Source organism: Orcinus orca, chromosome 19 (genome assembly GCF_937001465.1).
Source record: "Orcinus orca chromosome 19, mOrcOrc1.1, whole genome shotgun sequence".
NCBI classification, from domain to species: Eukaryota; Metazoa; Chordata; class Mammalia; order Artiodactyla; family Delphinidae; genus Orcinus; species Orcinus orca.
In genome coordinates, this window is record NC_064577.1 from 48,744,295 (window position 1) to 48,760,440 (window position 16,146).

The window sequence follows — 16,146 nt, forward strand, 5'->3', positions numbered from 1 at the left end:
TACGATCATATCAATAGATGCAGAAAAAGCTTTCGACAAAATTCAACACCCATTTATGATAAAAACCCTCCAGAAAGTAGGCATAGAGGGAACCTACCTCAGCATAATAAAGGCCACATATGACAAACCCACAGCCAACATCATCCTCAATGGTGGAAAACTGAAAACATTTCCACTAAGATCAGGAACAAGACAAGGTTGTCCACTCTCACCACTATTATTCAACATAGTTGGAAATTTTAGCCACAGCAATCAGAAAAGAAAAAGAAATGAAAGGAATCCACATCAGAAAAGAAGAAGTAAAGCTGTCACTGTTTGCAGATGACATGATAATATACATAGAGAATCCTAAAGATGCTACCAGAAAACTACTACAGCTAATCAACGAATTTGGTAAAGTAGCAGGATACAAAATTAATGCACAGAAATCTCTTGCATTGCTATAATGATGAAAAATCTGAAAGAGAAATTAAGAAAACACTCCCATTTACCATTGCAACAAAAAGAATAAAATACCTAGGAATAAACCTACCTAAGGAGACAAAAGACCTGTATGCAGAAAACTATAAGACACTGATGAAAGAAATTAAAGATAATACAAACAGATGGAGAGATATACCATGTTCTTGGATTGGAAGAATCAACATTGTGAAAATGACTATACCACCCAAAGCAAACTACAGATTCAATGCAATCCCTATCAAACTACCAATGGCATTTATTACAGAACTACAACAAAAAATTTCACAATTTGTATGGAAACACAAAAGATTCTGAAGAGCCAAAGCAATCTTGAGAAAGAAAAACGGAGCTGGAGGAATCAGGCTCCCGGACTCCTGACTATACTACAAAGCTACAGTAATCAAGACAGTATGGTACTGGAACAAAATCAGAAATATAGATCAATGGAACAGGATAGAAAGCCCTGAGATAAACCCACACACATATGGTCACCTTATTTTTGATAAAGGAGGCAAGAATATACAATGGAGAAAAGACAGCCTCTTCAATAAGTAGTGCTGGGAAAACTGGACACTACATGTAAAAGAATGAAATTAGAACACTCCCTAACACCATACACAAAAATAAACTCAAAATGGATTAAAGACCTAAATGTTAGGCCAGACACTATAAAGCTTTTAGAGGAAAACATAGGTAGAACACTCTATGACATAAATCACAGCAAGATCCTTTTTGACCCACCTCCTAGAGAAATGGAAATAAAAACAAAAATAAACAAGGAAACCATGAACAAGACGAAAGACAACCCTCAGAATGGGAGAAAATATTTGCAAATTAAGCAAGTGACAAAGGATTAATCTCCAAAACATACAAGCAATTCATGCAGCTCAATATCAAAAAAAGAAACAACCCATTCCAAAAATGGGCAGAAGACCTAAATAGACATTTCTCCAAAGAAGATATACAAATTGCCAACAAACACATGAAAGAATGCTCAACATCATTAATTATTAGAGAAATGCAAATCAAAACTACAATGAGATATCATCTCACACCGGTCAGAATGGCCATCATCAAAAAATCTACAAACAATAAATGCTGGAGAGGGTGTGGAGAAAAGAGAACCCTCTTGCACTGTTGGTGGGAATGTAAATTGATATAGCCACTATGGAAAACAGTATGGAGGTTCCTTAAAAAACTAAAAATAGAACTACCATACGACCCAGCAATCCCACTACTGGGCATATACCCTGAGAAAACCATAATTCAGAAAGAGACATGGACCACAATGTTCATTGCAGCTCTATTTACAACAGCCAGGACAGGGAAGCAACCTAAGTGTCCATCGACAGATGAATGGATAAAGAAGATGTGGCACATATATATACAATGGAATATTACTCAACCATAAAGAAATGAAATTGAGTTATTTGTAGTGAGGTGGATGGACCTAGAGTCTGTCATACAGAGTGAAGTAAGTCAGAAAGAGAAAAACAAATACCATATGCCAACACATATATATGAAACCTAAAAAACAAACAAACAAAAAGGTTCTGATGAACCTAGGATCGGGACAGGAATAAAGACACAGATGTAGAGAATGGACTTGAGGACACAGGGAGGGGCAAGGGTAAGCTGGGATGAAGTGAGAGAGTGGCATGGACGTATATACACTACCAAATGTAAAATAGATAGCTCTTGGGAACCAGCCGCATAGCACAGGGAGATCAGCTCGGTGCTTTGTGACCACCTAGAGGGGTGGGATAGGGAGGGTGGGAGGGAGATGCAAGAGGGAGGAGATATGGGGATATATGTATATATATATATATATATATATAGCTGATTCACTTTGTTATGAAGCAGAAACTAACACACCATTGTAAAGCAATTATACTCCAATAAAGATTTTTTAGAAAACTAAAAATTAAAAAAAAAAAAGTTCGCATGCCACAACTAAGGAGCCCACGAGCCCCCACTAAGGAACCAGCGAACCGCAACCAAGGAGCCCGCAAGCCGCAACGAATGAGCCACCTGCCACAACTAAGACCTGGCGCAACCGAATAAATTAAATAAATAAATATTTTTAAAAGAAATCTACTACTCCTTGCATATAAGGTCATGTTTCTGTTTTCCTTTGTATCTTCTACAGAGTGCTTTGTGGATTCATGTAATTTTAGTTTAGGCCAGTTTTTAACCCAATTTTAAATGTTTATATTCCTGGAACATTTAAATAGTTGCATAAATGTCATGAAACAACCATAATTTATCCTGTAAAAATACAATTTACCAGATTATTACTACTAGCTTTATTCTGTGAGCTTTCTCCTTTATTCAAAAGGCACTAAGTTGTCCCATTCATTCAGTCAACATTTTAATAAGCCCTACCAGGCACCTTCTAGACCCCAGAGCTCTCATTCTGAAGGATTTCAGAACTCAACATAAAGTAGAGGAGACAGCCAATTAAACCAGCAGCTATAATGCAGCAGAATAACTACTATAATAAAAGTATATTACAGCAGGAGAGAAAGTAGGAGCAATATCAGGGAAGGCTTCTAAAAGGACTTGATGCCTGCGTTTAGTTTTGATGGATGAGGATCTAGTAAGGCAGATAGTTCAGGGAGAAAGATGCATGTAAATTCATTGATGAGCATGTACTTCATGCCAGCCTCTATGTCAGCTTCTAGAAATGAAAATAATACATTGACGCTAATTCAAGATACTAGTAATCTTCTCAAGAATTTACTTCATAGAGAAAAGGCTTAAAATTTGGTCTTAAAAATGAGTTCACACTCAATTTTTTTTAATGAGTTCACTGTGCACAAAAAAGTAAATATTGCATGATTCTATTCATACGAGACTCAAAAATAAGCAAAACTAATCTACAGTGATAGAAGTCAAAACAATGGTTACCTCTGAAGGGCAGTATCAACTGGGAGAGGTTAGGAGGGAACCTACTGGGGCAGTGGGAATGTTCTGTATCTTGGTTTTGCATGGTGGTTACTTGGGTACATACCTAAAATTTCATCAAGCTGTACAGTGAGATTTTGTTGTATGTAAGTAATGAAGGGAGGCATTCCCAGATCTAGGAAGCAGCATTTTCAAAGGCACAGAGTATTCAGACAAGGACCAAATCACAGAAGCTACCAGGGCTTGCCATGCTAAAAAGACTGACTTCAAACCATGTGTACCTTCCACTGAAAGGCACTTGAGTAAAATGACCAGATGTACATTTCAGAAAGACTATTCCAGATGTATAATGGATTGGAGGGGTACGAGACTAATAGTCCAGGGGACAGATGAAGCCCTTTTCTAAAGCAATAACTTTAAAGGTGGAGAAGAAACAGAAGATAATAAGAAGGTAGCACCAAAAGGACACTGTGACTGATTAAATGTGAACAGAGGAAAGAAAGCGTCTCAACTGATGACTAGGTTTCTGGCTTGGGCCCGAAGTTGCATTTAGTTTTGGACTCTACTTAAATAATATAAGAAACATGCTCCACTCAAAATGGAACATTTTTCTATGAGATGTTATTCATTGCCAAGTGTTCATTCAGTTGATGTCCTATTTTCCTTTATTATTTAAATATATTTGCTTGGGACTTCCCTGGGTGGTGCAGTGGTTAGAAATCTGCCTGCCAATGCAGGGGACACGGGTTCGAGCACTGGTCCTGGAAGATCCCACATGCCGCGGCGCGACTAAGCCCGTGCGCCACAACTACTGAGCCTGCACTCTGAAGCCTAAGAGCCACAACTACTGAGGTCCATGCACCTAGAGCCCGTGCTCCGCAACGGGAGAGGCCAGCGCAATGAGAAGCCCGCACACTAGCCCCCACTCGCCACAACTAGAGAGGGCCCACGCGCAGCAACGAAGACCCAACACAGCTATAAATAAAAATTTTAAAAAATAAATATATTTGCTTGGCAATCATCTGTCAACTTCAATTTGAATCTCCATGGTACCAGCGATGTGACAATATAAAATGTTTCCACCATTAGGTAATTGCTCCTTACTACACCTCTAAGCCTACAAAGAATAAGCAATTTGTCCCTCCATAATCAGCTGTAAAGAAGTATTCTCAAGTCAGCATCTCTGACAAAATGAATAACTTCTGATCTATCAAATTCTATACAGTGAAGGATTTCATTTATAGATGCTTACATAAACTAAAGAATCTCTAAACCAAATTTATTAATCAAACAACTGTTCCAAACCCACCACAGCTTCCTACCACAGCTACTCACCAACAGATTCCAAAACCAACTTTAAAGCAGAGCCAAAAATGACATAATAACATGCCTAATACAACTAACTTTTTAAAAGCAAAAGATGCATTTAAATACATACATACTATAGATAAGAAAACATGAGTTTTAAGCCTCTGGGCACACACACATGAGCACACACACATATCCGAACCAATTTTCCTCTAAAAATTCAATCTGGTTTTTAGAAAAGATTGCTTTGATATGTAATTCACTCATTCAACAAATATGTATTGATTAGCTAATGTGTGACAGGCACTGTGCAAGTGCTAGGAATACAGCAGTGAGTAAGACACGCCCCCACCCTCATGGAGTTTTATACCCTAGTGGTATATGATCCTGAAAACTGTATTCTGGGGCAATGTCTTCCTCCTACCCCAGTCTCTAAGTGAACACTGCAGTGAATCTGCCCTGAGCCTTAAATTAAGATCCACATGACTGAAGATTAAGTATAAGGATTATTAAAAAGGAACTTCAAAATAATTAGTTGGTAAAAACATAGAAGGCCTCTCGGAAATTAAAAAGTAGAGATATAAGAATTATTTTTAAAAAAGCACCAGACTGGGGACTTCCCTGATGGTCCAGTGGTTAAGACTCTGTGCTTCCACTGCAGGGGGCACAGGTTCGATCCCTGTCCACTGCCCGGAGGGCGGGTTCGATCCCTGCTCAGGGAACCAAGATCCCGCAAGCTGCGCAGTGGTGTCCCACCAAAATGGAAGAGTAAATCAAGAAAGAGGAAACAAAGAATACAGACAACAGGATCCAACACAGGACAGCGAAGGAAATCCCCAGAATAATGGTGAGGAAGATCCCAGGATGGCAGCCATGCTTTAAGCACAAAGGCCAAAGGTACAGATTGGAGCAGGCCAGAAAGTTCCAGGAAAAGTTTTTTCTAATATGGTGAACTGAGTGAACACCTGATGTATATTAACATATGGAGTAGGGACTTCCCTGGTGGTGCAGTGGTTGAGAATCCACCTGCCAATGCAGGCGACACAGTTTCGATCCCTGGTCTGGGAAGATCGCACATGTCGCGGAGCAACTAAGCCCCTGAGCAACTAAGCCCCTGAACCACAACTGCTGAGCCCTCAACCTAGAGCCTGCGAGACACAACTACTGAGCCCGCGTGCCATAACCACTGAAGCCCGTGTGTCTAGAGCCCGTGCTCCTCAACAAGAGAAGCCACGACAATGAGAAGCCCACGCACAGCAACGAAGAATAGCCCCCGCTCGTCGCAACTAGAGAAAGCCCACGTGCAGCAACGAAGACCCAATGCAGCCAAAAATAAATAAAATAAATTTTTTAATTTTTTAAAAAATAAAAAAAATAAATCGCTTCAAAAAAATCACTTCATGAGCAAAATTATTAAATATTATATATTACTGAAAGACATTCTTAAGAGTTCATAAACATAATACTTACCTCCATACTAGTCTCTCAATGACTACTCAGGACTTTACATTATTAGGTATGAACTTAAATATCTGAACTAAACAGACAAAATTACGTATTACTTTTAAGGCTCCCAGGTTCTTAACTATGATTCAAAACCTTTAGCAATTTTTTTCAAAGATTTTTAAAGCTGATGAAAGGAAAAGAAATTCTGAGATGGATTGCTCAGTATACTCAATCCCTGTCAATACTCCACTCTTTACCCCCCAACCTCACAAACATTATGCAGTTCTCCAAATCTTCTCTCCATCATTTGTATATTCACCCAGTCATGCAATATTTGCTGAGCACAAAATACACCAGGCACTGAACCTATCTTGGCACTGGGGATTCAGCATCATGACTGATGATAAACATGATAATCACAAATTATGAACTATACAGAATAGTGCAATACTGACAGAAGACCACTTCATATAAGATGATAAGAAAAGGCCAAGCTGAGGCAACCAGAGTTAGGACTTCAGGTACGAAGAATGAGCCAGATATGTGAAAATTTGTAAACAGCCTTTCCCGACTGAGAGGAAAACAGCCCGAGAAGAAAGGAATGACAGGATCTGATTTGAATTTTAAGATTACACTGGCCGCTGTGTGAAACTGGGAAACCACTGCATGGTATCTTAGCAAGAGAGATGGCAGCTGGGACTAGAGTAGTAGCAGTGAAGATGAGAAGTCAACAGACTGGACTGGATACCAAACTACATGACTAGGCAACAGACTCAAACTGGGGATAAGAGGTTAGGTCAGATAGTGAAAGAGAGGAACTAAGGATGTCTATAGATTTTTGGCTTTACCCACTGTGTTGGAATAGTGGTGCCATTTACTGTCACGGGAAAGACTAGGAGAGGCCTACCTTGATAGAAGGGCCTTTTCACGATGCAATCTCTATAAACTCTTTTACAAGTCATTAGGAAAAGGCAAGACACCACAGCAAACCTTGAAAGTTTTTTCTGCAAGGGGTAAGATGCTAAGACATTCTAACTTTACAGAAATGAAAGAGGAGAACTTCATTTTAGCAAAGATAGTATAGTAAAACCTCATTTTAGCATAGATTTGCTCTTAATGCAGTCCAGTATCAAGGACTCCAACAACCATCAATTTTCCTGAACCTTGTTCACAAGATAGTGATGAACTTGGGATTCCTCTAAAGTAAAAAGAGCCTTATGTTAATATTAAATCCCTAATGAAAAGGGGTGACAAGGGAAAGCCTTTATCTTTGAACAGATGGGTCTTCTAACAGACAGGTCTCTGACTATAACAGTAAATACCATAAAGCTAGTTTTATCAGGCTTTTGGGTCAGTAATTAACTATCCACCTCTGACCTCCAAGAGCTCTTTATTATTAGAAGAAAGGAAAGAGGCTGAGTGGGTGGCTCAATTTAAACATAAATATCATGAAGCCCAAAAGGTAAAAGCAGAAGCATAAACAAGCCCTGAAAAGAGAAGCAATGCTTTCTGGAAACAGTATGGAAAGAACTGTCATCAACAAGGACCTATTGTATAGCACAGGGAACTCTACTCAATATTCTGTAATAACCTTAATGGGAAAAGAATCTGAAAAAGAACAGATATATGTATATGTATAACTGAATCACTTTGCTGTACACCTGGAACTAACACATTGTAAATCAACTATACTCCAATAAAAAATAAAAATTTTTTAATAATTTTTTTAAAAGTTTAAAGATATTTAAAAAAAAAACAACTGTCAGTCCCATCTTAGCCTTCTCAGTACTACTATCAAACCACCAACTTTTAATTTATAAATAAAAACCTCTTCACCTCTGCAGCTGTTTAACATTGGAGCTTCTAAACTCTCAGCATTAATCTCTAGTGCTCCAAAAACAGATTTTCTATAGCTACAGCAACAATAATAATCATTTCCCTAACTTTTCCTGGGACCTATCATAAAATCAAGTGCCAAAATTCTTCCCTGTCTCCTGAGAAAACACCTGGCTGTTGGTTGGTCACCACATTCCCAAGTCTAAGTGACTTACACATCTTTCTGGAAGGCAACCCTGAATGCTGTCACTGTGAAGTCTCACTAACCAAGCACAAAGACAAACAGTGAACAACAAACAACAGCTGTCCAGTTTGGTAAATGGGGAGGCCATTAACCATCAAGTGATGTCACCTCATTCTGCTCATTCCCCCCCATATCCAGGGTTCATTGGTGTATTTATCTCCTCTTTGTCACTGACACTTCATATGGAGTGTCAAACTGGAGATTATGAAGAATAGAACCTTTGTAACTACTTAGGTGACTACATATAAGCAGACTAATTTAAAATTGCCCTGTTGTCCTCCTTTACATATAACAGCTGGCGAGGCATACTTGAAAAAGGCTTGACCCAAACCTACCATTCCACACTAATGCTAGAGCGTTCACTCGTAAATTCAGCAAATTTAGATGAAGGCAAATCAGTGCTTTAATAAAAGAGAATAGTGCATCCCAGAAGGTACCAACTGTGAAATTCAATTTCCATTTATACAATGATATTTTATACTAAACCAGCTAACATCACATCATAGGTAGTATAATACTAATGAAATTTTAATATTAATACTACAAAACATGGAGAATAAAATCTTGGTTGGGGAGTCAATGTTTTAGAGCATGTTAGGGTTGGTGGATAAGCAAAATGAAAAGTTCTGAAATCCTCAACTATTACATGCCTAATTATTCCACTAGCAAACACAACAACCTTTAAGTGACTAGGAAATTAAATTCTTTAATAAACAATTAATTGAGCACATACTATGAAATAAGTATGGTGATAGGGCACTTCCAGATCACCAAATACTCCCACACACACTCCGCATTCCTACAGTACTCCCTTCTATAGCACTGGAGCACTTAATATACTGCATGTTAATCATTTATAAATTAAATACATATATACTACATTTTGAAAATATTATGCCCATTAATCAAAAAAACACAAAAAAAGAATCTTAACATAGAAGTGCTAATATTTTATTCCCACTTGCCATGGACAGTCCTACACACACCTTACAATATATACTGTACACTTCAGTGGAGATCATCGACCCAGGCTATAGGAGAGGGGTCTTAGTCATCTCTGTTTCTTCAGTGTCTAAGTCATAGACAGCTCAGTAAAAATTTGCTGAATGTATGAGCAAACAGACACTTGAAAAAGTGAATCCACAACATAACTTTTTGACATCAGCCAGCTGCTTAGTCTAATACAAGTGCCAAATTCTACTTAAAGAAAGGGATTAGAAGAAATTTACCTACTGTACTTTATTACTACAATTTAAAAGCTAAGGACAATTTTAATTCAGCTAATTCTTAATTTTAAAAAAAAAGCCTTATAATTCTGTTTCCAGAATGATGCAAGGAAGGAAGAGAGGAGCAGGAAGAAAGAATTAAAGAACTGGAGAAGATTTTTTAAGGTTTCTTGAGAGTTCTGAAATGCTCTAAACTGCAATTCCTTTCATTCAATGTTTTTTTATTGCTATGTTCCAAGCACTTAGAATACATTTTTAGAAATATACAGCCACAAACTTAAGATGCAATAAGGAAATGAAGTAAAGAGATGAAGAACTTAGATGCTAAAATTCTCACTATCCATAAAGTACAGTAATACTGTACTTTAGAAAATACATGCAATTGAACCAGAGTCAAGCCTTCAAAGGAAAGCTTGTGTTCTATTTAAGAAAGATAGATACAAGCCAAAAGTAAAAGCTACCACTAATACATCTCCCTTAAAGAAAAAAAAAAAAGTTAAGGTATATTTTAAGGAAATTATTTTTATTAAACTGATATACAGTGTAGCTAAAATAGTATGCAAAACCAATCTTTCTAATTTCTAGAGCTTCTGAAATTTAAATGAGAAGTCACTAGCCTGCCCTTTCAGTAGGAGTTATCTGTCACATAACACTCCATTTCCAAGGCCCCATTTTGCAAGATAAACTGCTTGTAACTCCATATTTGTAGGTGGCAATACGTACTTGATATTTTTTTAATACTGTCTAATTGTGGTTAGGCATTATTTAGTGCTCAGTACTTTTAAGTAGGTATTTCAGTATTTTTAAGTACTTTTAAGTACTTTTAAGTAGGTATTTCTTAAGCAGGTATTTAAGTAGGTATACTTCAGTACTTTTAAGTAGGTATTCCAAGCAAGTAGGTATTTCAGTAGTTTATCAAGCTTGCTTTTTACTTGTACAATGATTCATATAACACACAATGTGTATTTGTCCAATCCTTTGCTCCTTCCCATTCACCTTATACAATATAAGCAAGCAGCTAAGACTAAGGATGGAAGGTCCAGTACCTATTTACATTATTCACATGCCCCAAAAAAGTTCTCAAACTATTTTCTAGCTCTCTCAAAAGCTTTATTAATTCCTTCTATAACCTTACTAAAAAAAATTCTATATCAAAATCTGACATTTACTAGCGTAAACAGTATCATATTCAAAAGAACTACCCACTTTATAAAAGAAAAAGCTGCTGGTTTACATTTAGAAATGCTATGTTATCAACTTGCTTCTCTTTCTTGCCTTAGTTTTCCTCTGCAGCAAAAATGATAAAACAAATTCATTCAAACAACAGTTAAATAAGGTTTTAACAAATATTTTGCTACCTCTTCAAATATATGCTTTAAAATTCAACAAGCAGACACTTCCTAACAAATTGAACAAATACCTTCGGTCAAATCACTTTAAAATACACCAACTATTAATTTCGTTTATATTTACAAAGGTAGAATATTAGTTTTATATGAAAGTAGGCAGGCTAGAGTTGGATAAAAGTTTAATTTCAGAATTCCTTAATGCCAGCTAAAACACCCTCAAACTTAAGAAACTAAACACTTCTAAACCTTGAAGCTGAAATCAGTTTGACTGATGTCCTCTTTCATGCCATGTAAGCCATTGTCTAATTGAGGCCAGACCTGTCAGGTTCAACAGCATCCCAGAAATGACTAGCCTTCTAGAGCTGGAAACACATCAAGAATTTGGAATATTTCTCATATTGAAGAAAGGAAAAAAGTTCAAGTGAGATCGTCCCTAAGAACAATCAGCATTCTGTTCCACATGGAAAAAAAAAAAAAGACCTAAAAAGCATATTTTTGTTATTCTGGTCAGTCCACAAGAATATATCAAAATTCTGTATCTATTTTCAGGTGATGGCCCACTGAACTTACCCCTTTCCTTCCTACACATGAACAAGAGTTCACTATTAAATTCTCATTTTGAATGCCTGTCTTGTAATCTAGATTTTTTATTTTATATCTTTAGCTACTAAAACCATCACCTGGAGCACGGCTGGTTTCTTGACTTAGAAACCTGTTACCAATAATGCCTAGCACCTAAGCTGCTTAATGTTTTTCACTTCTTACCAAGAAAATCCATTAAATGTCGAAAAGAAATAAATACAAGCGCACGCGCACACACACACACACACACAGAAATCCCAGTCATGAAAAATTAAGTCACATTCTGGCCATAAACCGTGCAATTGACACTTCGAGTTAGCGTGTGCCTTAGTGATCACGGACAGCGGTATCAGAGTAAGTGATAGGGGGTTGGAGGTGGTTGACAACATACAGTGCATCAGAGCCAATAAGCAGCAGGCTAGGACTGACAGCAAGGCCGGTCTCTAAAGGGAGCTATAACACAATATCAGAATGCTGGATTTCCGAATGCCATTTTATGGGGAAGGAGGGGATGAGAACTGGGGATCAAGTGCAATGAAAGGCTCTGACCAATGTTTGAGGCGATGAAACCGAAGACAAGGTCTTCTGGCAACACCAGCTGTCCAGTCTCATCTCACCTCAAACACAACTCAATTTCAGGTCGTTCTTATCAAAGTCAGCTGCTCAAAGGGTGAGGGGGTGGCAGGCAGGGGATGGTGACAGCCCCCAAGAGACTGCCAAAAGCCCTTGGAAAAGGCAGAGACACTACAATTGGAAGGGGCTTGAAGGGGCTTCTACTTCGCAAAAGGAGGGCTTTGCAGGCGCCTCCCCTCTGCCTTTCCAGCCGGGGTTGTTAGGTAGGAGGTTAGGATGTTGCTGGAGGGTTTATGAAGGAGTGATAGGAGAAAATGGCAGTAAAGGATGAGGGGGGCTGGAAGGGCTGGTGCCACCCAAGAAAAGGTGGGAGGAGGGACTTCCCTGGACACATCCAGGATAACAACGCCACCACAGAGCAAGGGCAGTGCCCTGCTAGCGCCTGACACCCCTCTCTCTGGGAAAGCTTCGCCCCCATCCACACGATCCCAATCCCCAAACACTGCTCCCACCCGACCCTTCTCCCCCACGCTATCCCCATCGTGGCCTCCTTTCCCTTCCGCCTCAGGCCCCACGCCCTCAAGCTCCCCTCCCCTTCCCCGGTCACCCACCCTCAGGGCAGCCCGTCGCCGGCCTCCCCGGCAGCTCGCCCAGACCCCTCCCCCCTCACCTCTCCTCAGCGCCTCCTCGTAGCTGAGGAATCCGATCCGTGACTCCTTGGCGCCCATGCTCCCCTCATCCCCTCGGCTGGGGGTCGGAGCCCGATCTCGCCCCCACCCCCCTCCCGCCTTCTCCTCGGCGTCCCGGGCAGACGGTGTTGGCGTCCCCCGGCCTCCTCCTCCCCCCACACTAACAAGTGCGGCTTCTGCCCCGGCGGCTCCTCCCGGCCGCCGCCACCGCCTCCATGCCGAATCACGTGACCCGCTCCCACCCCGCCCCCTTCCCCTCCCTCTTACTCCGCCCTTCTCCTTTCTCCTCCCCTCCCTTTCCTTCCCTCCTCACGCCCTCTTCCCTCCCCCGCCTCCTGCCTGCCCCGCCGAGGGTCACCTGACCCAATGGCCGGGGATTGTTCCGGGTAATGGCCGCCAGGGACCACCCACCCCGCCCCGCCGCGCGCAGGGGCGTGGGGGCGGAGCCAGACCTCGCGCGTAACGCATCATCGCCACCTTCCGGCCAATCCGAAGCCGCGAGGCCCAGGAGCCTCCGCCCGCCTGGGGGGCAGGGACTTCCGGGGCGGTCGAGGCAGTCCTCCCGCCCACACGTTCTGGCGCTCGCTGGGCGGGGTCGGAGCCCTTGCCTGGGCCCAGACGCATCTTAAAAGAGAAATGAAATCTTAGGGTGCCGAGGTCCTAGTGGTGCGGTTCATGAGAGAAAGGAGCGGGCAGACGGTGCATTCCTAACGTTAAGGGCATTTTTGATCGGGAGGGAGCTGTGAAAGGAAAGGAGACTCTCAAGGATTTCATGTCACCAGAGAATTCTTTATCCTAGTGGGGCGATCCTTAAGGAAAGCGAATGTTGTGACAAAGTTGAGATCTTCAGTTTCGCGTTACCCCATCCCCCATCCCAGTTGACGCTAGATTTCCTTTCACATACGCCCAGCCAGCCTGCCCTGGGCGCACCTCCTGCTCTGAGCCTGCTTCGTGTACACAGACTTTGGAAGCTGTTAATGCAAAGGCTCAGCTTGCTGATCTGCAAGAGTTGCTCCCTGCCAGAAATGTGGGAGTTACAAGACTGATAACAGCGTTTCTTACGCTTTTTTTAATTATTATTTTTTTAATTGTGGTAAGGTATAAGAGAATTGGCCATGCCAACCATTTTTAAATATCTCAAGGGCAGAATTATACAGTACTTCCCTTTTTGTGAATGGCTTATTTCACTTAGCATAATGTCCTCAAGTTTTGTCCGTGTTGCAGCACAATATCAGAATTTCCCAGGTTTACCATATGACCCAGCAATTCCACTTGTGAAATTATACCCAAAAGAATTGAAAACAGGGACAGGAACAGATATTTATACATCTGTGTTGATAGAATATGATTCACAGTAAGCAAAAGGTAGAAGCAGTTCGTCCATCGACAGATGAATAAATAAATACAGTATATGCGTACAATGGAATACATTCAGTTCCTTGCTTTTTTTAATTCAGTTTGCTTTCATTAGTCTTCACCCTGAAAGCCACAGCATCAAACTTCTGGATAAGGAAACACAACCATTTATTTGAAAAATAAGCATTTGGATTAGATTAGACTCAGGGTGCTACTTAGGTAATTGAGGGGCAGCAAAAGGATTTTTAGTTCCTAAAGCCAACATATGTCCTAAAGCCAACTATATGTCCTGCTAGAGAGAGAAGGTAATAACTCTTTTCTCTACTCATCTTTCCTGGCAGACTAGATCAGCGGCGTGGCATTAGTCACAGTGCTGCCCTTTCCAGTTCACAGTGAGGTAGTTAATTTTAAGGCCTCAGATTAGTTTCACTACTAAAAGGCCATGAATAAGGGGGTTGGGAATGTACTTCAAAGCCTTTAATTTCCGGGTGATTAGTTCGGCATAGACATAAGTCTCCAGACAAAACAACTCAGTCATCTTCAGCCTGCAGTTAGATTATAGTAATTAATGGGAAGTGAATCTTAAGAAAGGGCTCAGCTGTGGAGAAAGGACCCTCAAGAGTTTAATTGCAAAATGCCTTGGCATTATTACTGTCCTAAATAATCAGTACCTAGAGGCGACCTTGCTGTACGAAGGACAGACCTGGGTGATGATCTACCCTCTTGATTTACAGTAGAATTGGAAGCAAATTGTTTTATCTCTTTGTAGTACTTGCCCCGCTTGAAAGGTGGGATTGGGTTGGAATTAATCTATCTCATGAAATAGTAAATCATTACAAAGTACTCAGGAAAGAATAGAAGATAAACTATATAATGAAAGATTTAAGAGCAGTACTAATACACAGGAACTTTTAAGATTTCCTCCTTGGTTTTAGGCCCAGCTTCCCCTAGAGCCATAAAAAAATTCACCCCATCACAGAGTTTACCATGGATTAAGCACAACTCAAAATTATGGGTTGAGGTAGAAAACTAGGAAATACTATTTCTCCCTTGTCTAAGTTAAATTAAGCATATTATTGAAGGCAGTGAAGCAGATAGTTATGTCTGATGAGAATTTTAAATGTTAAGCTGGGATTAAAACCTGCCTTTCGGTTTGTATTACACGGTATCAGGCAGTCAAATGTTAAACATCCCTCTATAACTTAAAATTGATATAGCACTTAAGTTTGATGATGTAGAAAATCTAAAGCCTACCTGTCATGCTGAAAGGAATTCTATTAATCATTTCGTTTGTTCAGTTTCATCATCTTTCACTTCATCCATTGAAGAGTTGACCAGCCCCCTGACTTTAAGCTTTAGGTCGCACTTGGGCAACCATTGCTTTAACTATGATTACATGTCTGTGAAAGAGTTATCCATACGAAGATGTAAAGCATGGGAGATTGGTATGTAATTTCTACTTCCAGTTGGGCAATCCAAATGACAGTGTTCCTCAGTTTATATTCCCAGAGAATTGACATAGGAATAGGATAGAGTCATTTTAGTACTTACCAAAGAAACTTAAGTCACAGACAGGGAGGTCACTACAACAAAGAAGGGGCAGAACAGCACCTGACTTTTGTATAATTGGATTGCCACAAAGTGAGGCCAACACTGTAGGAAGTATGACTCTACAATAAGAGAACTGATTTTCCAGAATTAGGGACTTGTTACCTTATGGCGACACAATGTGAAGTTGTGGTCACCATATATACATTTTTTGGGGGGCCGTGCTTCATGGCTTGCAGGATCTTAGTTCCCCAGGGCCACGTCAGTGAAAGCACCAAATCCTAACCACTGGACTGCCAGGGAATTCCCTACTTGTATTATATTTTTATTTAAAGCATTTTAAGTTTTTTGGTTTTTTTTAAAATAAATTTATTAATTTATTTTTGGCTGCGTTGGGTCTTCGTTTCTGTGCGCGGGCTTCCTCTAGTTGCAGCGAGCGGGGGCCACTCTACGTTGTGGTGTGTGGGCTTCTCATTGCTGTGGCTTCTCTTGTTATGGAGCATGGACTCTAGGCACGCGGGCCTCAACAGTTGTGGCACACGCACTCAGTAGTTGTGGCTCACGAGCTCTAGAGCACAGGCTCAGCAGTTGTGGCACACGGGCTTAGTTGCTCCGCGGCA

General features: G+C 40.4%; 1 protein-coding gene across 2 annotated transcripts in view; it reads right to left on the bottom strand.

The window, feature by feature from the left end:
• The window catches only part of USP32 (ubiquitin specific peptidase 32), a 197,998-nt gene extending 185,175 nt beyond the window's left edge, over positions 1–12,823 (bottom strand). Inside the window, exon 1 of one of the 2 annotated variants that reach the window (XM_004271728.4) lies at positions 12,604–12,823. In XM_004271728.4, the coding sequence (XP_004271776.2) occupies positions 12,604–12,661 (58 nt within the window). In that variant the 5' untranslated portion in view covers positions 12,662–12,823. The remainder of the gene's footprint in view (positions 1–12,603) is intronic. The other variant, XM_033431615.2, reaches the window with a different exon arrangement.
• Positions 12,824–16,146: the final 3,323 nt, after the last annotated feature.